The 23,749-nt window shown below is 32.4% G+C and overlaps 3 protein-coding genes across 3 annotated transcripts in view; all 3 read right to left on the reverse strand.

Moving 5' to 3' along the window:
- The window catches only part of LOC107006690 (gibberellin-regulated protein 1-like), a 1,733-nt gene extending 779 nt beyond the window's left edge, over nucleotides 1–954 (reverse strand). Inside the window, exons 1-2 of the mRNA XM_015205207.2 lie at nucleotides 810–954; nucleotides 646–700 (exon numbers count right to left, since the gene is read on the reverse strand). Of these exons, the coding sequence (XP_015060693.1) occupies nucleotides 646–700; nucleotides 810–911 (157 nt within the window). The 5' untranslated portion in view covers nucleotides 912–954. The remainder of the gene's footprint in view (nucleotides 1–645; nucleotides 701–809) is intronic.
- Nucleotides 955–5,695: 4,741 nt separating this feature from the next.
- LOC107005753 (tubulin beta chain-like) lies at nucleotides 5,696–8,415 on the reverse strand. The gene is made up of 3 exons (XM_015204409.2): nucleotides 7,960–8,415; nucleotides 6,855–7,124; nucleotides 5,696–6,612 (listed from the first exon to the last, which is right to left on the reverse strand). The coding sequence occupies exons 1-3, from the start codon at nucleotides 8,363–8,365 to the stop codon at nucleotides 5,933–5,935; spliced, it is 1,356 nt and encodes a 451-aa protein (XP_015059895.1). The 5' UTR covers nucleotides 8,366–8,415; the 3' UTR covers nucleotides 5,696–5,932.
- Nucleotides 8,416–9,255: 840 nt separating this feature from the next.
- LOC107007502 (dentin sialophosphoprotein) lies at nucleotides 9,256–17,446 on the reverse strand. Its single transcript, XM_015206147.2, has 2 exons — nucleotides 17,191–17,446; nucleotides 9,256–12,690 (listed from the first exon to the last, which is right to left on the reverse strand). Exon 2 carries the CDS (start codon nucleotides 12,572–12,574, stop codon nucleotides 9,563–9,565), a length of 3,012 nt encoding a protein of 1,003 aa, XP_015061633.1. The 5' UTR covers nucleotides 12,575–12,690; nucleotides 17,191–17,446; the 3' UTR covers nucleotides 9,256–9,562.
- Nucleotides 17,447–23,749: the final 6,303 nt, after the last annotated feature.

The following is a 23,749-nucleotide window of genomic DNA, read 5'->3' on the forward strand; positions in this document are numbered from 1 at the left end:
TAAAATAAGAGTTTGTTGGTTTGTATCACTAAGTAATTAACAAAGTAAACAGGATTTGCAGTTTGAGATATCAATATGAGATGAAAACTAGGGCATAAGTGTTTCTCTCCTAAAATGTGGTTTGAAAACTTGAAAATATTTGAAGATTAAATTTTCAAATAATCTGATTAAATTTAAACCAAACAAATATTTAAAAATAAATCTTCAAAATCTGATCTAAAATGTATGGTCAAATGTTAGCAATTTACGTTTGTGGAAATAGAGTAATATTTAAATTACTACTATATGTTTTTTTGGGAAAAAATCAAGTTCGATGCATTGCACAAAAGATCTCTACTAAGAATTTCGAAAGTATCATGTATATAATCGATTCTGATACAGATATTAGTGATTGCTTTCAAGACATAAACAAAATAACTTTATCGTTGCTCCTGAATTCCCGGACTAAAATTAATCCTAGTTTAAAGGGGATGCATGTTAAATTTAGCAAATAATTTCAAGTTCATTTGATACAAATATGAAAATTGAATAATTGACTATAGGTTATATATCACACTTTCAAATTATAAATAAAAGTTGATGGTTTATAATATATATATATATATATATATATATATATATATATATATATCATTAATTAATTACCTGATGTAGGGATGTAAGTAGGGTTGTTAGCACCCTCTGGTCCAGCCGTGTGCACCTAAATTAACCATCAAATCTTATTTAGCTACGTATAGCACGATAAATTTTATAGCTAATTTTTATGTTATTCTGATGATAAATTAAATACTTAAATTTAAAAAATATACCGCTAGATTGTCACCGTCACCGTTGCCATAAGCTTCCACAAGACGAAAAACAAGTAGAGAAATCAAAACCATAGTAACAAGAAGAAATTTGGAGATGGCCATGGCTAACACTTCTTGAAATAAACTTTTATAATATATAGTTTTTGAAGATTATAAAATAAAGTTTATCATTCATGATTTTCATATAAATAGACTTGAAAAGAGAGAAAATTAAAGTGAGTAACAGCTGTACACAACTTGGAAATTAAAAATTAATATTATTTTCCTTATTATTTGACGTGCAAGTAAGTAATTAATCTAAATAAATTTTATTTATGACCAAAAATGAGCATTCTAATACAATTTTAAATTAATAAAATTACATTTAAATTTACAATTCGGCTACATCAACAAACAAAATAGGAAAAAAGACAAAAGTGGCTGTAATATATCTACAATATATATGATATGATAAAGTTTATCCAATATTTGTTTATTTCTTTTAAGAATATGGTAGAACAATTTTAAAAATTTATTTTTTAAAAAAATATTCTCATAATTTTGTAATCTCAAGCTCCTCTTGAAACTTTGAAATTTACATTTTTAAACTATGTCTGAATATGCATTTTTATTTGAAAATATTTTAAAATTTTGTGAATGAAAGTTTTAAAATTCAAAAATTGGTGTGAGCCAATTTTTGAAAATTTAAAAATATTTGAAGATTATATTTTTTAAATCTGATCAAATTTTATGGTCAAATAGATATTTAAAGATAATTTTTTAAAATTTAATTCAAAATGCATAATCAAACACTTGTTTAATTAGTTTCTCTAGTCGTCGTTCTCTTTTTCAATCATCTCATTATCGAGAATACTAAAAATATTTATCTCAATTTACTTATCTTTTTATAAAATTAATTATTTTTACTCCATTTTGCTTTAACATTAACTAGTCTTGAAATAAATTTAGCTTTAACTAATCTTATTCTTAAATTAAAAAAGTAATATATTTATTAGAACGAAATTATGTTAACTAATATGAAACGAAAAAAATATATATAAATAACAACTTCTTGTTGTGAAGTCTTATTTTAATTGAAGTTAATTAAATCTTCGTCGTCTCAACTCCTAACTCCTAACAAATAACAAATGGATCACAATATGGGAATTTGATGTATTTCTTCGGTTTTATTTTACTTATTATATTTTGCTTTTTAAAAGTTAATTTGATTTATTTTAAAAGTTTAATTTGATTATATTAATTTGATATTTTAAAGTAAAAATTTAGATATTCAGAAATATATAAAAAATAATAGACATAATACACAAATATGCCCTTTAACTTAGTTTCGAATCACATTTATGCCCTTCAATTTTGGATGTGCACAAACAGACACTTAAACTTGTATAAAGTTGAACAAATAGACGCACATGTCCTACATGTCATCCTATGTGTTATTTTTTGTCCTACGTGTATTGTGTCATGTAGAATTCATGTGTTTATTTATTTAAAAGCTGGATAGTTAAAGCACATATTTGTGCATTATGAAAGTTGAACAAATAGACACACATGTCCTACATGTCATCCTATGTGTCATTTTTTGTTCTACATGGTATCTTACGTGTATAGGACTCATGTGTTTATTTATTTAAAAGCTGGATAATTAAAGTGTATGTTTGTGCATTATGAAAGTTGAAGGTCAAAATTAAAATTTAAAGTCAATTTTACAGTTTAATATATGAATTATGCCAAAATAATAAATTACAATTTTTTCAATATAAATATAATGAAAAATATATCAAAAAATATTAGCTTAACTAATCTTATTCTTTCTTAAATAAAGTAATATAATTTTTCTATCAAATTGACACGACTTTCATTCCCAAGAAAGTATCATGACAATAAAACTTTAAAAATAGTTTCGTCACGTTTCTATTTCAGAAAATTAAATAATATTTGGGAAAAAAAACAATCCTAAGTTCTCCAATTCAAATTAGATAAGGAAACCTAAAAAGTATTATTTTTTTTATATTTAAATATATTTGAATACTTTAAAAAAAAAAATCAGACTTCGAAAAAAAATGATCCAAAATAGGATTATAGAATGTGCTTCATTCAATGAAGATGAAATCAATGTGTCCAATATTTTGTTGAATCTAAAAGACCAAATTGAAGAATCTGAAAGAAAGGTACTGAAAATTTATGAATTTTAAACTTTTCGATTCTTTGTTTATGCTCAATTTCGTTTATATGTTTATTATTATCGTCCTTAGTTTATTTGACATCCTTTTAATTTCGATAAGCCAAAACAATTTCATCCTAATTTACGTGGAATTAATATTTCGAAAGGTAATTAAACTTTGATTCGATTAAAATCATTGAATTTTGTTTTGTATCAGTAAAATCAAACAATTTAAGACTTTATCTTTTAAAGTGCTCAACTAAAGTTAGTATTAAGAAAATCTTGCATGATAATAAATAAAAGGATTCAAAAGATTATTCAAATATTGAGAATTTTCCTAACAAAATCACTAAACTTTATTTTGTGACGATAAAATCACTTAATTTAAGTCTTTATATAAAAATTTATTATTAAACTTGCGTCTGAGATGTAATAAACTTCACCAGATTCATGGGCTAAATTTGGACCAGTTAAAATATGTTAGATTAATAAAGTTACCATTTGTCATGTTAATTTTTTTTGTTAATGATAAATAAACTTGAGTAATTTTATTAATACAAAGATTTTGAGTTAAGTAATTTAAATAATGAATTTAGTTGAATGATTTTGAAAAATAAGATATTTAAGTTGAGTGATTTTATTCGTACAACACAAACTACGTTTAATAACTTTACTTAGTAAATTTCTTATTGTTAAGTAATTTTTTGAAATATTAACTAAAATTATGTGGCAAGATTCCAATCCCTATATACTATAATTCATATATTTTTCATATATGTAAATTTTTTGCGATAAAAACTTATAATTTTCGTATTTGAGATTATGAAATTCAAACTTACGATATTAAATAAATTAGAACAAAGAATATACAATTTTTGTTTGCATTCTTGCCTTTTTCTTTTGCAGATAAGAGAAAAGTTGATGTGTAATATAGAGAAGTTGACTCGATGTAGAGAATCCTTAAGACAGGTGAGTGAGTTAGTAAATTGTTTAATAAAAAATATGCTTTTTTTTCTTCAAAATTATCGTATTTTTTGGAGTATAAGTTTGAGTCGTGAAAATAGTCATTAATACTTGCATTAAATATAAGATATGTCTATATCACCATCTTGGAGGTGCGGTCTTTCTTTAAATCCTACTAAGACGAAATGCTTAGTTCATGGTGTTATTTTTTCGTCCTCTCTTTTATTGATGAAAAGATAGAAGACAACGATAATATTATCTACACGTGACTAATAAATCACATGTTCAAACGGTGAAAACAATCACTAATGCTTGTATTACAACAATTGTGTCTCATCACACACCCCCAACGTCCCTTTTCCAAACCCTACTAATACGTGATGCTTAGTTTATCGGACTAATCTTATTTATTTTTTTTACTCCTTTTTCGTTTGTCTAAAACTACAGGAGGTGGAGATAGTACAAAGTTATAATAACAAGCAAAAAGCTTACAATGCTGAGTTAAAATCAATTAGAGAAAAGGTAAGTAATGAAATATTTCATATCATTATCGGTTAATCAGTGTTTGATCATGAAAATTATGATTTTATATTTTAAATTCGGTAAACAATTTATAAATTGATTTTCGTCTCGCTTTTCACTTTTAAAGTTATATTTAATTACACTCAAACGTGAATATTATTTTAAATTATTTTTCTTACAAAAAATATAATCAAATACAATTTTATTTTGCGTTACTAAATCAGTATACTTGCTAGTTACAGGGCCAACTTCCACAATTGGGCTTGATGAACCATATAAGCCCAATAGTAATGGGCCAACTTCCACAAGAACAGCCCATGTTTTCATCAACTAATGGATTGGGCTTTGTGAGGTATACAGGCCCAATAAGTGGTATGTCTCAAAGAAAGGCCCAATATGCAGAAGCTAGGAGAAAAAGGAGGATGAAAAGAATTGAAACTAAGAGATCATCTCGATTAATAGATAATTAGATTTGGTGTAATTCATTTTAATTTTATTTTTAAAAAAAAAATTCATGTGAAATATTTTCTTATCTCATTATAAGGCGTGAGATTGACATCATTATCTCGTGAAAGGAGAAATTTGATAGAATTATTTGATGAGGAATAACATATATAACCGAAATGTGGTTAGTAGAACTATAAATGAGTTTTTTTTGGGTAATGAATTTTGACTTACATATCCTTATCGTTAATACTTTGATTCAAAAATATTTTTCCAATCAATACTTTTATCCAGAAATGCTTACTAAATGGATCAAAAATGCCATTTCTAAAATAAATATATTATTTCTTTTCTTTTGAAAATACATTTTCTTTCTAATTAAAATATTATTAGAAAACTCCATTCTTGTTTTCTTTCTTTTAAAATTACTTTAACAAAATAAAAATGTAGGAGATAATTATTTTCTTCTTGATCTCATTTTATCAATTAAAATAAAATAACTTCATATACCCCCTTTTAACGGATAGATATGTCATATATATAAGATTATAGTATATATAATGATAAAAAAAATTATAATAAAATAAGAAATATTTTAATTATCTTCTTCCGAATTGAGGTAACATAAACATTTGCTAATTTTAAAAAATATTATATTAGAAAAGAATGTGTTAAAAAGAAATAAATAATATATTTATTTCGAAAATGAGCAATTTTGAATTTTGACTCATTAAATAACAATAAAGACATTTTTGAACCAAAGTATTAACGATAACTACATTTTTGAGTCAAACTACACAGGACAATTCTATTCATTTCATTAGTTTACGGACATTTTTTTTTAACCCTTTTCCCTTTACATATTCAAATCACTATCTAACATTTAATTTTCATTCACAAAAGAACAAATAAAACAGAGGGTTCATCCAAAATACAATAATAAATCTAAAAAAAAAAAAAACATAAGCATTTAACAAATCCACAAACAAAAAAATAAACAAAGCAATATTCTGTAATACTAAAATTTGAGAAGTTATTGTCCTTCATAATGTTCTTCAACACCTTCATCAAAATCTTCCTCAACCTCAGCAGTAGCATCTTGATACTGTTGATATTCTGCAACCAAATCATTCATATTACTCTCAGCTTCAGTAAATTCCATTTCATCCATTCCTTCCCCAGTATACCAATGCAAAAACGCCTTTCGTCTATACATGGCCGTGAACTGCTCACTCACTCTCCTAAACATTTCTTGAATGGACGTCGAGTTCCCAATAAATGTAGATGCCATTTTTAGGCCAGTTGGTGGAATGTCACACACACTAGACTTCACATTGTTAGGGATCCACTCAACAAAATACGACGAGTTCTTGTTTTGGACGTTGATCATTTGTTCATCGACTTCTTTAGTACTCATTTTTCCCCTAAACATAGCAGATGCTGTTAAGTAACGTCCATGACGAGGGTCAGCTGCACACATCATATTCTTAGCATCCCACATTTGTTGTGTAAGCTCTGGAACTGTGAGGGAACTGTATTGCTGTGATCCACGAGATGTCAGTGGCGCGAATCCCACCATGAAGAAATGAAGACGTGGGAAAGGGATTAGATTCACAGCTAATTTTCTCAAGTCTGAGTTCAGCTGACCGGGAAATCGCAGACAACATGTCACACCACTCATTGTTGCAGATATCAAATGATTTAGGTCACCAACTGCAAACAAAAAGGATACTCCATTCGTATCAAACTATCAATTTATACAACGTTGCTTAACTAAACTCAATGTTTTTACATCAGGATTTAGAATTAGTAGTTGCCCTTTTTATAATAAAGTTCGAGCTAGAAGGTTAAATGTAATAACACTCCGTTATTTTAGTAATGATGCGACACATTTGGAACGTTCTAAAATGAAAAGAGTACGATCATATGAGTTAATATCAAAGAGAGAAACTTACAAGTTGGATTAGTGAGCTTTAGAGTCCTAAAACAGATGTCGTAGAGGGCTTCATTGTCGAGGACCATACATTCATCAGCGTTCTCTACTAATTGGTGCACAGAAAGTGTAGCATTGTATGGTTCGACAACAGTGTCTGAAACCTTTGGAGATGGAAAAACAGAGAAGGTGAGCATCATTCGGTCTGGATACTCTTCCCTTATCTTTGAAATTAAGAGAGTTCCCATGCCGGAACCAGTCCCTCCTCCAAGTGAGTGACAAACCTGAAATCCTGGCTCATAAAACAAAAAACGAAGATTGTAAATATATAAAATAAACTAAACAGAAGTCCAATCTAAAATATAGATAAAATTCATTTATGTTCAAAAATTCAGAAAAGACTAAAGCATCTGTGAGAAATTCTCGTTCTACAAAGCTTAGGCGTTCATATCTCCAGAAAATCATGGATCATTGTACGATTTTTTTTTATATAACATTCTGATTTGTACTATAAGTTTTGAGAAAAGACACTAGGCAGTAAGATCCTTGATTAATTTCAACAGAAAAAAAAAACAAGGTGATCGAATCCAACTTTTCAATGTTAATTCAAATCGTTTACTGAAAAAAAGATGGAAAATGCATCATATATCATAATTCCATCTCTTTTTTATACGTGTCTCACCACGAAGGTGCATTATAGATCAAATTATATATGAACTTGTCTATCCACAACTTCTCCATATGTTTTGTCCAAAATGTTTCTTATATTTCCATAAACTACATATCTTATCAAATACTATACATCTATAAATGTACATTAACAGAGACAAATACTACTTTATACGTTTGCATGCGTTCATTCAGGCATCATACGAACAAACTCTATCCATTAATCACAACACCATAGCATATAGCTATCGTTATAGCTATCATTGTCGATTCAGGTGATTAACATCAAACAGTTCACACACACTTCAATTATTTCATTATTTATTTATCCATCAAAACTTTTACTTAAACACATGATTTCACCAAATACGAGAAGAATTGCAACTTATAGCATTTTTCGCATAGTTATAAAAAATCTAAATTTTAGAAGCAAAATTGAAATATTTTTTTTTTCAAACCTTGCATGCAGTCACAGTACTCAGCCTCTTTACGAACAACATCGAGAACAGAATCAATCAATTCAGCGCCTTCGGTATAATGTCCTTTGGCCCAATTATTTCCAGCACCAGATTGTCCAAAAACAAAATTATCAGGGCGAAAAATTTGTCCATAAGGACCAGATCTAATACTATCCATAGTACCAGGTTCGAGATCCATAAGAACAGCTCTAGGTACAAAACGACCAGCAGTAGCTTCATTGAAATACACATTAATCCGTTCAAGTTGTAGATCAGATGCACCTGCATTATCAGAATTGTAACGTCCCGTTGGATCTATGCCGTGTTCATCACAAATTACTTCCCAGAATTTTGAACCGATTTGGTTCCCGCATTGTCCTCCTTGAATGTGTAAGATTTCTCTCATTTTTTTCGTTTCGTTAGAATGGAAAAAAAAATGTGAAGAAATAAAGAGAAGAAGAGTGGTTATGAGGCGACGGAACAAAAATGCGGACGAATTGAAACCGCTTGCCTGATCGATAGGGGACAGAGCTCCACGTGGCCACCGTCAAAAATCTCGTTTGGTTGAAAAATAAGTTATTCTACTAAGGAACAAAAAAAAAAGAGATAAATATATCTCTAAATTACTGATATGTAAATATCATTCGTCATACTTTTAAGACATTGGTGTCCCTGTCGTTCAAAAACTAAAACATATATATCATTTGTATTAAATATGGGATCGACGGATAAGATTGTGACGTGTGTCCCTATTTTGTCATTTGTTAGAGTGAAAGACATATATATTCTAGTTTTTGGACGATAAGGAGACCAATGTCCCAGAAATATGACGAAGGATATTTACATACCGTTTACGATAGTCCGAGGATATATTTATCTTTTTTTTTTCCTTCTATGAATGACAGAGGAATTAGACAATAATTATTGCATGGCTCAAACTCGTGGTCTATAGTTTTCACACTATGTCTCATCCAACATTTGAAGCAAAAGTAATTTTAGCTTTTAATTTGTTTATTCATCTTATTAGCATTATTATTATGCTTATGTGGTGGTATTGTTTTTTTCAAATAGTTTTAAATTTTAAATAAGATTTTATGATGGTTATAAATTTTGTTTAAAAATTGATTTTTATTTTCTAAAAAAATGTACGTCTAAACAGACATCTATGAGGCTGTTTCTCTCTTAATCACATGTCTGGATTCCGTTTCTCTCTTAACCACATGTCTGGATTCCGAGCCCCGAATATCTTTGAAAATGAAAATAGATGAAAGAGAGACATTCTTCTAAATTTCTTTTGGTGTAAATGAGAATTACAGTTACATGTAAGCTTGCTGAGTAAAGCAAATACCTAAGAAATGTGACCAGAAGGCCCAGAATGAACAAGTTAGAAGAAACATACTGAACAAGTAAACTTTTGCACCTATTCTTAAAGTAATGTCAAGAATCATATTACATTCAGAAATTATGTCTTTATTCAACTATATTATGCTTCATCCCAGTTTAAATCAATATAAGACCCCCCCTCCTCCTACCTTTAATTTACCTACTGCTACAAGACACTGGCCGATAAATGATTTAACGACTGGGATAACAAATCGAAAGTTTACTTCCATGGTGGTGGATGATGTTTGAAAGGGGAAGATTCCCAGCCACCATCAGGTTCTTTGCGTTTCCCACCGATACTCAAACTGGTTGAGGGTTGCATGCTGATCCTGAACTGTTCATCCATCGTTCTAGCTTGTCCTTGATCAAAAAGCTGCCTCAGACCTCCGGTGTCTTTATTCCCACGATCAAGTACTAAGCCAGTGTCGAGATCCAGACCACTTCGTGATGGCCAGACTCCGTTGGGAACAGGTGCACTTCCCATGTTTAAAATGAATGATTGTTGGGAGAAAGAGGGTGGTATTGCTGAAGCAGATCCGCCAATTTGAGGTACAACAGGAGCCCCCCTGGAATCAACCATGTAAGGAATATGACCACTGGGTCCATACATCGATGAGGAGAAAGCGGGAGGAACTGGAGCAATGCCACTGTAACCGAAAGCAGGAAGAGGGGTATATTGAAATGGAGATCCCATTCCTAAAACTCCTCCACCTCTTGCAACGTTATGCTCAACAGCGTTTTCTGCTACCCTACCATTTGGGAAAGGAGAAGACTGAGCAGCATAATCTTTACGGTTGACCTCTACCTTCACGCCCATGATGGACACAACAGTATCACCTGATTTTATTCCACCAGATGCATTAGAATTCTGAGGTGGTTTCTTGAAGTTGTTCAGATTTGAGAAATCATTGAGAAAAGATGACTGGTCATTTAGATCAAAGTTCCTTAATGAAGGCTGCTTTGATGATGATGATGATGAAGGTGACTGGCTCGGATGACCATTCCTCAGAGACAAGAGTGATCCCTCCATTCGCCAATCAGATGGTGCCTCACCCTCTTCACTTGCACAGTTAAGATCCCACTCTAACATTTCCGATTTTCTTGGACTGGCTTCACGAGAAGATTTACCTAGAGGAAGAGCAGATGATAATGAAACTTTCTTTTCAGGAAAAAGGTCTGCAACCCTATCATCTCCACCTTCAGATACATTCAGATCAATATCATGGAAACATTGCATTTGCTTTGAGCTGCTGGCATTCCCGCCAGAGGAAACAGCCTTCTCACCTCCAGGGATCCGGCGAGGTGATGCAGGCCGAAAAGCACTTGTTGCAGCGGATCCTTTCCATCCAAGAGTTCCTTCAAACTGTAAGGGAGTAGCAGGTACTCCAGAGGCAGCTGCAGCCCTTGAAGCAGAAACAACAGATACAGAACTGGAGATCGGATTTCCTGGACTATCCATATCATCTGAACAAACCTCTAGATTCAGATCAAAAGTGCAGAGACCTTTGTCGACGTTGGTTTCAAGATCCAAAGTGGCATCAACAACCTGAGAAGATTCCACCTTCACAGTTCCATTGATTGGTCTAACTTCTGAGTTTGCAAGTGAAGCTTCAGTCGAAGGAGCCATCCCTCTTGATACTTCCTTGTTAGAGCACTCAATCCTTTTTTGGCTTTGTTTTGCACTAACAGAAACTGGGCTACCAGGCTCATGAATTTTACTCTCCTCTATTTTCTCAGAAGAACTGCAACTCTGAACTTCCCTCTCCACTTCTATTGCAACTTGTCTAGCTAATTCTAAAGGATCCATGATGCCATAGTCAAAATCAATATCACTTTTCTTGCCAAACACACCATTATCTCTACCTCCTTTTCCTGCTTCTTGAAATTCACTTTCATTTTCCATATCATCCTCACTGTTGTCACTAGTGTGTTTGTCCTCACTGTTGTCGCTAGTGTGTTTGTCAGCCTGACCAACAACAGAATCTATGGGATGTTCCAGATTATGCTTGTCGGAGTCCTGCAATACGTCATTGTTGCACTTACTGTTTTCTTTAGCTTCAAGCACTATCTTGCTGCTGCCATGATTATCAGGTTTACTATCATCCACCGGTGTCTTTCCCTTGGGAACAGACACTGAGACATCACCAAAAGTAGAATTTCCGCTACAAATCTTTTCGTTGTAGACATCAGTTTGTTTTTGTAAATCTGATCCAGCAATAGCATCCAAAGCTTCTCTGATATCAGTAACTAAAGAAATAGTTCTGTCTTCCAATGATTTAGACACTGAGGAGTTGAATTTCTCAAAACCTCCAACTTCTTTAATGTGACTTGAGTGATTAATTGAATCTGAAACAGGAACATCTGTCTGTTCATCAACAGGACCAGGTCTCAATTCTATAGAAGTGGACGTATTTGACATATCAATAGCATTGGTGGCACACTCTGCATGATGTGCCGGATGTTCAACCTTGACATCTTCAGTAACTGAATTTGACAAAGAAGAGCCTGGAAACGCATCCTTCATGTGTGTATGCTCCAAATTTTGGTCGGATGTTGCGGTATCGCCAACCCTAGATTGATGGATATCAGACCTTGAAGACAGTGTCTTACTATTGCCAACATGTTCCTTGGTCTTTTCTTCTCCAGAACCTCCTTCCACAGACGACTGTTCAGACGGCCCATTTTCCCCAACAAGATTCGCAGTATCTCTTGTTTTATCATTAATAGATGCTTGTACTTTTTCAATACCCGCTGAAACCATACAGTCGTCTTTCCCGTTATTCCAACTATCAAGTAGTGTTTTAGCTCTCTCTTGCACCTTGGAATTATTGTGGCCAAGGAGGCTCTTCACAGTCAGCCAGATTCCAGAAGATACAGACTTCTTATCATCTACATGCAGCCTTTCAACAGCTCGCAGTAAAAGATCAATCAAATGACTGATTGACTCATCTACAAAGTACTCACCTGTCTCATTTCCAAATCTTAGAGCATCCCGTAACCAACTCTGAATAAAGCTGAGTCCATCTAGCTGGATAAAGAGTTCAAGACACTCTTTATTCTCAGTTGCAGCTATCGTGCTTGCAACAGCAGACCACTGCTTTGTTATTTCACCAGCATTCTTGACATCACACTCTCTTTCCTTCTGCATTATGGAGAGTAGCTCCTGGACTCGAGAAGGAGTAGTGAGCCCATTACTCATCTCAGTCAAGGTAAAGAAGTCCTCGAGTTTCATAATGTAATAGTAACTCACAAATCAGGACTTCCGAGATGTAAAGTGATTCTTGTAATATCTACCCTTTCCATCATATCTGAAATAGATAAAGAAAAGGAATATCCAGCAACCTCCAGCTGCAAAAAAACATTGAAAATTGATCCAAAATATTAGTTCAATAGATCTAATAGACACGAAGATTTGTTAACTTGACCTTGTACTCGAGAACTGACTAGTTGTTTTAAACATAATTGGGAGATATAAAGGAAAGTTAATTCTAAACGCTACATCAATTTTGTCTTTATGAAACAAAAAAGCATTCAAATAAAGCAAACAGAAGGCATGAATGGTCGAATGTTCACAAAGGCGCGCTTAAGCCCTAAAGCGAGACAGAAAACATGTTTAACACTTCGCCTTGCTTTATGGGCACTTCAACGTTGTCATTAAGGCTCTAAAAAACATACTTTTCCTTGCCAATGAGAAAAATCCTAAAGATGTGATACTAAACAATTGGTAATTCTGTTTATCATTATTCTTTTTCAATTTCTTTGTCCATATATTTGTTATTCAAGCTTATGCTTATTAATGACTACACATACATATTTCTTTTCTCCATTTGCACCTTTTTCCATTAAAGTCAATGTTTTATTTGCGTTTTGCGCTTAAAACCCCAAAGCAGCTTAGAGTTATTTTTACATTCTTCGCTATTGATAACACGGCAATAGTCCTACAAGGCGGCAACACTAATTTATGCCTCAAGAGCTCCTAAGACACTGTTGTAAATAGTAAATCCGACTATTTTATTTTATTCCCAACAATTACCATCGTATCAATTACATGAACCTTGGGCCTAACTACCAAAAAAAGAAAAACTATATCACGAAGTGATAGTTATCCAAGACAATATAAAGTGACAACAACTCATTCCCTCAATGCCAGGCCTCGCTATACAACAAAACAGGGAGAGGTGAGGATCCTCTTTATATGGTTTGAAGCAACCCTCACCTCATGAGTTACCTTTTGGAATTAAGTAAGGACCAACGTCCATTCTTTTCTCATGTTATAAGAGCAGGTAAGATGTTCGGGGTTCAAATTTCACCACCACGCGAAAAAGCAAAAATTTATTTCAACGTATTTGACCCATGAAAAAAGAATAAGGCTCACATGTAAATAAGCATGCTAAGACATAGCATAATCCAATAATGTGTGACCTCTCTGATAATTTACACTTCCAGATGAGATGGCCACACACTCCGACAGATTGAAAAAAATATTTCTTCAGAAACTATACACCAATGATATGTGATCATCAACTAAAACAACATTATTACCTTGGCCCTACTAAAAGTTTTTTTTTTGACAGTGTTAATAAGAATTGGCTTCTCTCTCTCTCTCTATATATATATATATACAGACAGACCAACAATAGACCCAGTGAAATACCAAATAGGACCCCAGGAGGGCGAGGTTACGCCAAATCTTATCCAACCTTGTGGAGGTGGATGTTGCTTCTGAAAGACCCTCGGCTTAAGTATTGCATCCGCCCACTTGATACTCTATTATTATATTGTAAGCAACCAGCATGACAATATTTCTTTTGTGATTCGTTACTAATCCCCACATATGTAAGAAGTTAATTTTGGCATATGCTATACAAGTCTATACGAAACGCGAACTAACACAATAAAATTAAGAGGAAAACGACAGATTCATTAATATATGCCAAAAAGAACTTTAGTGTTAGTACGTGACATACATTGTGCTACTCCAACTCCCAATACAATATTCTTTCCGTTTACATTTATTACGATATCTCCTCGTAAAAGTAGAACGAAAATTGAATCTAGTCAGATTAAATTATTTAAAATTAATGTTATTACTATCAGAGATGGATTCAAAATTTAAATTTTATTGTATCTGTAATAACCTCAAGATAATAATCAATAATAACGGGATTCACAATCCATTATTTATAGATACTTACTCAAGGTTCTGAACAAAAGTTACTGTGCTCACCTGAACCAGTATATGAAACTCTAGATCTGTCCCTCGTTATTACCTTTTTATATAATATATATAATAGAATTGCTCTATATATGGAGATAGTTTTACTTTTCATATTATTTGATTTTACTCAAAGAATTGGTCTATGCATACTTCCCAACAATAGAATATCAGAAAGTATTTATAAAAAAAGGAAGAATATTTAACAGCATTGAAGAGATTATGTGAATAGCTAAATTTTTGTATTGGCTCATGCCTTTTTAGGAAAATTGCATTGGTTCATGCTCTAATAACCAGTGTTGTCAAAGGCGCACTCAAGCCCTGAAGCGAGACTCAAAATGTGTTGAGCGCTTCGCCTTGCTTTATGTATGCTTCAGTGCGTCATCAAGGTTCTAAGACATACTTTCCCTTGCCAATGAGCCTCTGCTGAAGAGGTGACACTAAGCCATCGATATTTCGATTTATCATAAAAAAATTTCAATTTCATTGCACATATATTTGTTATTCATGTTTATAATTATTAGTCTTGGACTAAATATATATATATATATATGTATTTTTCTCCCTTTTGTACCTTTTTTCATTACAGCTCATGCTTTATTTACACTGCGCTTAAACCCCTAGTGAACTTTAGAGTTTTTCGCCTTTGATAACACTGCTAATAACTCCAGTCCCAGATAATTGAAGAAACCAATTTTTTGTATGGTTAATGCTCTAATAACTTTTGTCCTGACCTGGCTTATCAAAACATAGTTTAGAGCATGAGCATGACAAGTAGGATCACTTTTTCCTTTTCTTTTGGGTTGAACCTAGCATGAAAAAATGGATCTTTTCCTATAATATCCAACCAAGCTTATGTATTCCAAGTTCTGAATTGGGATATATTTTTATTACTTGCTGGGTTGGAGCACCTTCAAACTTACCACCACTACCTCAGACATCTTTCTATGACACCCTACCTGACATCACCATGAGTAAGACTCCAGATATAATAGTAAAAGATATGTGTACATAGATCGACTCATCAAGTTCCATTAAAAAAGGATTTGAGCTATCTATTGATAAGACTAAATCGGATCGACTCAGCTGATATGATAGATGGGATGGTAGTTAGTGTTACATTTATTTAGGCCTTGTCTCCATTTCATTATCCTCCGCTTTCCTTCTATAGTTTGGAAGGCAAGAACAGAAGACAATGACATGAAGAAAAATATTTTGAGTTTATTTTTTTTGGAAAATAAATAATTATATTGACATTTGGGGAAACCCCATGTACAAACCGTATATACCAAAATAAAAGGACCTACACGAAATTGTGGTTGTCACAAAAGAGATTCAATCTAGAAATAAAGTTTATTATCATATGTTTATGCGGGATGGAACACCCTTAATACTTTTGGCACTTATTATCAATAGTTGACATTTATCTTTGTGATTGTAACAATCAATTCAAGCAACAGAAAGAAACACAGTAGAGCACCCTAAGTGCAAAAGTATTCCCATGCTGCCCAACATTTGAATACATTTTCTCCACTGTCAATAGGTTCAGAAATTCGGTCTTCGCTAGAGAAATGTCTGTAGGAGTTAACACCTAAATTCAGGACTAACATGTAGGTATCCGTCAAGGCAGCCAGATCTTCAGCTTCTTCACAAACTTAATATTGCTAAAAATGCATAGAAACAAATTTGAACCTCCTGCTGCTAAATTCAAAATGCTACTATTCGCCCCGCAACTTTTTGGCTAGTTAAGTCTGCAAAGAAGAACAGGCAAATATAGGATAGGTAAACGGTATTCCTTCTTCCTTTTCTCTCTCACATCCTTCCGCTTTTTGAGCCTTGTCGAGAAGTTCAGAAGATTCACTAGCCATGTTCATAGAACTTTTACTTTACTTATTTTTTGTTTATAGCCGAGAAATTTTCACAGGCCAGTGCGCACACTTCAAAGGTAATGGGTCCACTCCTCTACCTTTTTTCCATTTAAACACTAGGCTTTTGTTTGTGGAAAGAATAGAACCCGTGATGTGCGTCTAACATGTGTCGTGTTCCTACCACTAGACAGTTATGCAAATTAAAGAAATACCAATTTACAATTTTGAATAGCTCGGCAATTGTAAAGGAATCTTGTGCATCCAACCCAAAACCTTAAGCAAACGAGCGGAATAGCTCAAGACCTTTATAAGCCCATTGGAAACCTTACACAATCCACGTGGGACGGACAACTATATAACTCAACAGCAATCACAACATTAGTATTATTACCAAAAACAGAGAAAAAACTAACACAAACAATAACAACACTTCAATCAAAACCACTCAGCTAAACAATATAAATCTTCACTATCCATTTCCCTCTATCTAAACCACTTCAATTCTGGAAAACAAACCTAAACCCTAAAACAGTCCAAGCTGAGCCAAACAAGATACAAAAACAAATCCCTCAAACCTCAAAAACAAACCAACCAACAAACAAAAACCACATAAACATTCATTCACCATAAGCCTAAAAATGCCTAAAAATTATATCTTTACACACAAAAAAAATCAAAACTACACAATCGATGCAATCAAGATTAACCCAATACTCCAAAACAATTGTAGTAATCAAAAAAACTTCAAAAAGCAATAAACTTTACCTGAATACAGAAAAAAACCCTAACTTTGTCTCCAATTTGAAACTTCAAAAGCTCAATTTTTTTGCTTCGTTTTCGCTGTAGATTTCGAATTCCACAAATTGGGTATCAGTAATTTTAGCTTCTGGTTCACTATTTCTCTGAATTTTTTTTCAAAAATCCCTGGTTTGTCTCCCGTAAGAACACAGAAAACAAGAAAGGACTAAACTTTCTTCTTCAGCTGTCCTTTTCTTTTATTTTTTTGTTTCTATTTTTTAAGTGTACCCTCTTTTTCTCTCTCTTTATTTATCTTTCTTCTTTTAAAAAATAAAACAACATATTACTCCCTTCGTGACAGATCGAGATTAAAACAAATTTATCTTTGATCATTAAATAAAATTTTCATATATCATCTAGATATTTTGGATGATCAATTATTGTGACTTGTAACTTTTTCATGTAGTTTATAAATATATAAATTTCATTTCAAAAAATTGAAAATATGATGAGCGAATTTTCGATTAAACTTAAATTGGTTGACTTTGAAAAAATATTATTATTCACATAAATTGGGATACATGGAGTAACATATTATTATAGAAGTTAGAAAGTCGTCATGTGCGGGGATGATATTGCTACTTTCTTAATAAGATATTTCGTGTTCAAGCTTTAGATATAGAAAAATTCTTAACATGAAGCGCTACCTCCTAAATGAGGCTCAGATCGGCACGAATCCCGATTATAATGGCTTAATATAGTGAAAGCTTTATTTTTTTGTTCGTAAATTTAATTTAGATATACAAATTGTGATTTATCTATGATTGAATATCTGAATATACAATAAAGTGTTTTGTGAGAAACGAACTAGTTATGCAATATTATAATGTACTATGCAATCAGCTTTATATACTGATAGCATTTTAAACTCGTGGGCAAATTTTATGTAGACACTTGAATAGTGATTTATCTCCAATTGAGTATTCGATGATAAAATGATTCTATAGATTGTAAATTGTTGACTCAATTTGGATCCTTGTTCAAATGACGATTATGTAGATAGTTAAATCTCTTAAATTATACGAATTAGTTTCGATAAGTCATCAAACCTCATACAGGTTTCAGTTGGGGATGATATATATAATTAAACGAGGTGACATATTTAAACGATTAATTTATTTATGTAATTGACAAGTGAAATTACATGCCGTGGTTTCTCTAGAATTTGAACTGAAAGAATTACATAAAAATATTTATCATATGTTCATTTGCTCGGTTAGAACAAATCAGAATTAAAATATCTAAATGATATTTATTGAAAAATTTAAGGAACTGGATCGTTATATTAACACCTATATTATTTATTGAAAAAAGTTCTAAAGTTTCATTTAGTTTATTTCATTATAGGTTTTTTGTATTCTTAATTTTTATTTACAACTATTAAAATTTTGGAACTTATATATTTATTTTTTTTGGTAGTTAAACTAAGTAAACCTTTGAGTCTATAATATGTATACCTTGAGCATTTAGATAGAAGAAAATATTGTTAATGATGGTACTTTCATGTGGTTTACCTAAATTTAATGAAAAAGAAAGTCAATTTAGCATAATTTGTCAATAATTAGTCAAATTAATGATACTTGTAGAGAAAAAGATACCAAATAATCAAAACAATAATTGAATATCTTTAATATAATCTCTAACACCAATAATATATTCAAATAATTTTATAAGTAAAATCTAAAAAATTATATGAATATCATTTTATTCTTATTTTATAAAAATAAAAAATATTTTTGATATATTTCTAAATATATATATATAGTCAAAACTCAAAATAATGATGATACTTTTTGTCTACATTTCTAATTAGTGGACAAAACAAAAGTCATACTTTGCTATCCTTTGTGTACTAGTGCTTAATATATTAATATATAAAAATCATGTAAAAGAATACATTATATTATAATTTTAATACGAATCAACAATGTGTAAATTACATTTATTTTATCAATTTAATATACCATATTGCTATAATATAACAATTTATAGGTAATTACCTTATAAATAATTTGAGTATGTAACTATTTTTGTACATATATTTAATATATAAAACTTAACTTTTTTCATTATAATATATGTACTTTGATACGCCCACAATAATAGTGCTACTGTTAATGGCACAAAAAATACAAGTTGTGTCCACGTATAATTAATGGATCAATTAATAATCTAAAAAAAGTACTATACTATTATTATTTTTTAATGGTAGCTAGTACTTATGTCTTAGCAAAATCTAGAATTTAAAATGTGGGAATTGAAATCATTATACTATATTATATATAATTAAAAACCACATAATTAACCGACTAATGTTCTATCCATAAAAGATTTATTTATCTTTTATTTAAGAATATAAGATTTTATTTTTTTATTATGTTTTTTAAAATTTGTATCAAGTCAAAAAATATAGATAAATTAAAATAGAGAAAATAATAAAAATCTTGATCACTCGAACTGATGATTTTAGGGTTGTTATTATACAAACCACACAATTAACTAACTAATGTTGTATCCATAAAAAAAAATTGTCTATCTTTAGTTTAAGATTATAAGATTTAATTCTTATTTTTTAAAATTTGTATCAAGTCAAAATAATATAATAAATTAAAACAGAGAAAATAAAAGAACCTCGATTATTCAAATCAACGATTTTAGAGTCGTACAAAAAGAACTTCCAAGTGTAGAGGATTTTAATATTATGTCTCCGCATAAACTTGATGCGATCAAACCCTAAATAATTAAAAGAATTTGAATTATAAAAAGGTTAAATTAATCATATGTGGTCCAAGTTTAAATATTGAAATGCCCATTTGCCTATCAAAGACTTGCGTAAAATATTCGATTGATGAAAAATATAATAACTTACTTAATTGAATAGAAAAACAAGTTTTATAAGTAATGTTTCAAGGTTATTGTGTAGACAATAAAATTCGCGTGGAGAAAATAATAATCAAGAATGAAAAATTATGCAACAATCGTTTTATTGATTTAAAGTGCGAGTGGTACAATCTCTATGATTCCTCCGAATTCGCCTTTTTGAATATAATTCAAGGGCTCTTAAGCTTGTTCTTGAATTTTGTTCTTGTTCTTGGACTTTAATCTTGGATTCAAAGGCCATTCAAAGACGTTTTTTCTGCCCAATTTTTTCTTGGACGTCCGTTAAGATGTTATCTATGGAATCAGTTGGCTCTGACGGCCAAAACGGTCAATTTTCAAGTTCAAACGAGTCCCGAAGCAAGTATATCCCATTTTATCGATTTTCGTGTACTATAATCATGTATTTTTGGTGATATGAAATTTAGACGTCCTTTAAGATGTTATCTATGGAGTTGGTTGGCCCTTACGGCAAAACGAACCATTTTGAAGGTCAAACGAGGCTCAGAGCTGGTGAACCCCTCATTTTGTTGATTTTCGTGTGCTATAGTCCATGATCTTTTTTGGTGATTCAAAATTCCAATGTCTTTTTTCTTAAATTTTTTGTCGGCGTCCTTTAAGTCATTTACTATGGAGGCAGTTGTCCCTGACAGCCCAAACTATCCATTTTGAACTTCAAAAGAGTCCCAAAGTCGGTAAACCCCCCCCCCCCCATTTTACCGATTTTCCTTGCTATTAGTCCATAAATTTTCAGTGATCCAGAACTCTGACGTCTTTTTTGCCCAAATTTTTAGTGGACGTCCTTTAAGACGTTACCTATGGAGCCAGTTGGCTTTGACAGCCAAAACAACCCATTTTCAAAGTCAAGTAAGCCCCGAAGCAGGTATACCTCTATTTTGTCGATTTCATGCACTATAGTCCAAGTATTTTTGGTGATCCGAAATTTTGATGTCTTTTTTGCTCAAATATTTAGTGGATGTCCATTATGACGTTATCTTTGGAGTCAGTTTTGATGGCCAAAACAAACAATTTTGAAGGTCAAGGAGCATGTGAGCCCCTCATTTTGCCAATTTTCGTGTGCTATAGTCCACGATCTTGTTTGGTGATCTAGAAATGCGACGTTTTTTTTTGCCCAGTTTTTATGTGGACGTCCGCTTAGACATTAACTATGGAGATAGTTGTCCCTGACGGTCAAAAAAACACATTTTGAAGGTCAAACAACCCTGAAAAAGGTAAACCCTCCATTTTGTCGATTTTTGTGTGCTAAAGTCCATGGATTTAGTGATCTGGAAATTCTAATATATATTTTCCAAATTTTTTGTGGACGTCTGTTACGAACCGAAGTGAGCCGAGGAGCCGAGTGACGTGCCACCGCTACTAATTGAGTGCCTTGTCGCTACTTTGATTCAAAAGGTAACCGACGGTTCCCGACTTTCTCCGCTTTCCGCAACCGACTTTTGCTATGGAGCTAGATGGCTCTAACGGCCAAAGTGTCCTATTTCCAAGGTCAAACGAGCCCCTAAGCAGGTATACCCATTTTGTCGATTTTGGTGTAATATAGTGTATTGATTTTTGGTGATCCGGATTTTCAATGTATTATTTTCCCAAATATTTTATGGACATCGTTTAGACGTTTTCTATAGAGTCAATTGGCCCTTACGACCAAACTTGACGTTTATGAAGGTCAAATGAGCCACGAAGCAAGTAAACCCCTATTTTGCCAATTTTCGCGTTTATAATTTATATATTTTTTGTGATGCAGAGTTCCGATGTCTTTTTTGCCCAAATTTTTTGTGGACGTCCCGTTAAGACTTTAGTTATGGAGCTAGTTGGCCTTGACGGTCAAAACGACCCATTTACAAGGTCACACGAACCGCAAAGCAGGTATACCCCATTTTATCAATTTTTGTGTACTATAGTTCATGGATTTTTGGTAATTTAAAATTTTGACATCTTTTTTGCCCAAAGTTTTTGTGGATGTTCCTTAAGACGTTATCTATGGAGTGAGTTGACTTTGACGGCCAAAATGGAGCATTTTGAAGATCACCACGGCCAAAAAGGCTCATATTAAAGGTCAAACGAGCCCTAGAGCACGTATACCCCATTTTGCCGATATTTATGTACTATAGTCCATGGATTTTTGGTGATCCTAAATTCTGACGTTGTTTTTGTTCAAAATTTTTGTGGAAGTCCGTTAAGACATTATCTATGAAACCAATTGGCGTTGACAGCCAAAACAGACCATTTTGAATGTCAAACGACTCCTGGAGCAGGTAAACCCCTCTTTTTATCGATTTTCGTGTGCTATAGTCAATGATCTTTTTTTGGTGAACCAGAATTCCGATGTCTTTTATGCCTAAATTTTTTGTGGATGTCTGTCGTCTGTTAAGATGTTATCTATGGAGCCAATATGCCCTGACAGCCAAAACGATCCATTTTAAGGGTCAAATGACCTGAAGCAGGTGAACCCCCTATTTTGTCGATTTTCGTGTACTATAGTCCATGGATTTTTTGGTGATCCAGAATTATGACGTCTTTTTACCCAAACTTTTCATGGACATACATTAAGACGTAGCTATAGAGTCAGTTGGCCTTGATAGCCAAATGACCCATTTTCAAGGTCAAACGAGCTCTAAAGAAGGTATACCCCACTTTTGCTGATTTTCATGTATTATTGTCCATTTATTTTTGGTTATCCAAAATTTTGATGTGTTTTTGCCCAATTTTTTGGTGGACATCTGTTAAGACGTTATCTATGGAGTCAGTTGTCCCTGGCGACCAAAACACACATTTTTGAAGGTCAAAATGAGTCCCAAAGAAGGTAAATCTTTCATTTTGCTGATTTCCGTGTGCTATAGTCCACAATCTTTTTGGTGATCCGAAATTTCGACATATGTTTTGTCAAAAATTTTTGTGGACGTCCGTTAAGACGTTAGCTATGGAACCAGTTGGCCCTGAAAGCCAAAATGATCAATTTTCAAGGTCACACAAGCCTCAAAATAGGTATACCCCATTTTGTCGATTTTTGTATACTATAGTCTATGAAATTTTTGGTGATCTAGAATTTCGACATCTTTAATGCCCAAATATTTTATGGACGGCCTTTAGGCCCTGACGGCCAAAACGGACCATATTGAAGTTAAAACGAGCCCAAAGTAGGTAAACCTCACATTTTGCCGATTTTCGTGTGTCATAGTCCAAGATCTTTTATGGTGATCCAGATTTCTGATGTCTTTTTTGCCAAATTTTTAGTGGACGTCCGTTAAGACGTTAGGTATGGATCTAGTTGGATCTAACAGCCAAAACAACCTATTTTTTGAAGGTTAAACAAGCCTTGAGGTAGGTAAATCCCCCATATTATCGGTTTTTGTGTGCTATAGTTCACAACTTTTTTAATGATCCAGAATTCTGAATTACGACGTCTTTTTTGCCCAAATTTTTTGTGGACGTTCATTAAGTAGTTATATATGGATCTAGTTGGCCCTGACGGCCAAAATAAACCATTTTGAAGGTCAAACAAGTCCAGAGCAAGTAAACCCCTCATAGTCCACGATCTGTTTTGGTGATCCAGAATTTCGACGTCCTATTTGTCTAAATTTTTTGGGGACGTCCATTAAGAGTTAGCCATGGAGAAAGTTGTCCCTTATGA

The sequence above is a fragment of the Solanum pennellii genome, chromosome 12 (genome assembly GCF_001406875.1).
Source record: "Solanum pennellii chromosome 12, SPENNV200".
Taxonomy (NCBI): domain Eukaryota; kingdom Viridiplantae; phylum Streptophyta; class Magnoliopsida; order Solanales; family Solanaceae; genus Solanum; species Solanum pennellii.

Coding starts and splice junctions, on each gene's coding strand:
- LOC107007502 (XM_015206147.2), bottom strand. CDS start 12,574: ATGAAACTCGAGGACTTCTTTACCTTGACTGAGATGAGTAATGGGCTC.
- LOC107005753 (XM_015204409.2), bottom strand. CDS start 8,365: ATGAGAGAAATCTTACACATTCAAGGAGGACAATGCGGGAACCAAATC. Junction 7,125..7,959: donor GTACTGTGACTGCATGCAAG/GTTTGAAAAAAA, acceptor TTTATGAGCCAG/GATTTCAGGTTTGTCACTCA. Junction 6,613..6,854: donor AAAGCTCACTAATCCAACTT/GTAAGTTTCTCT, acceptor TTTTGTTTGCAG/TTGGTGACCTAAATCATTTG.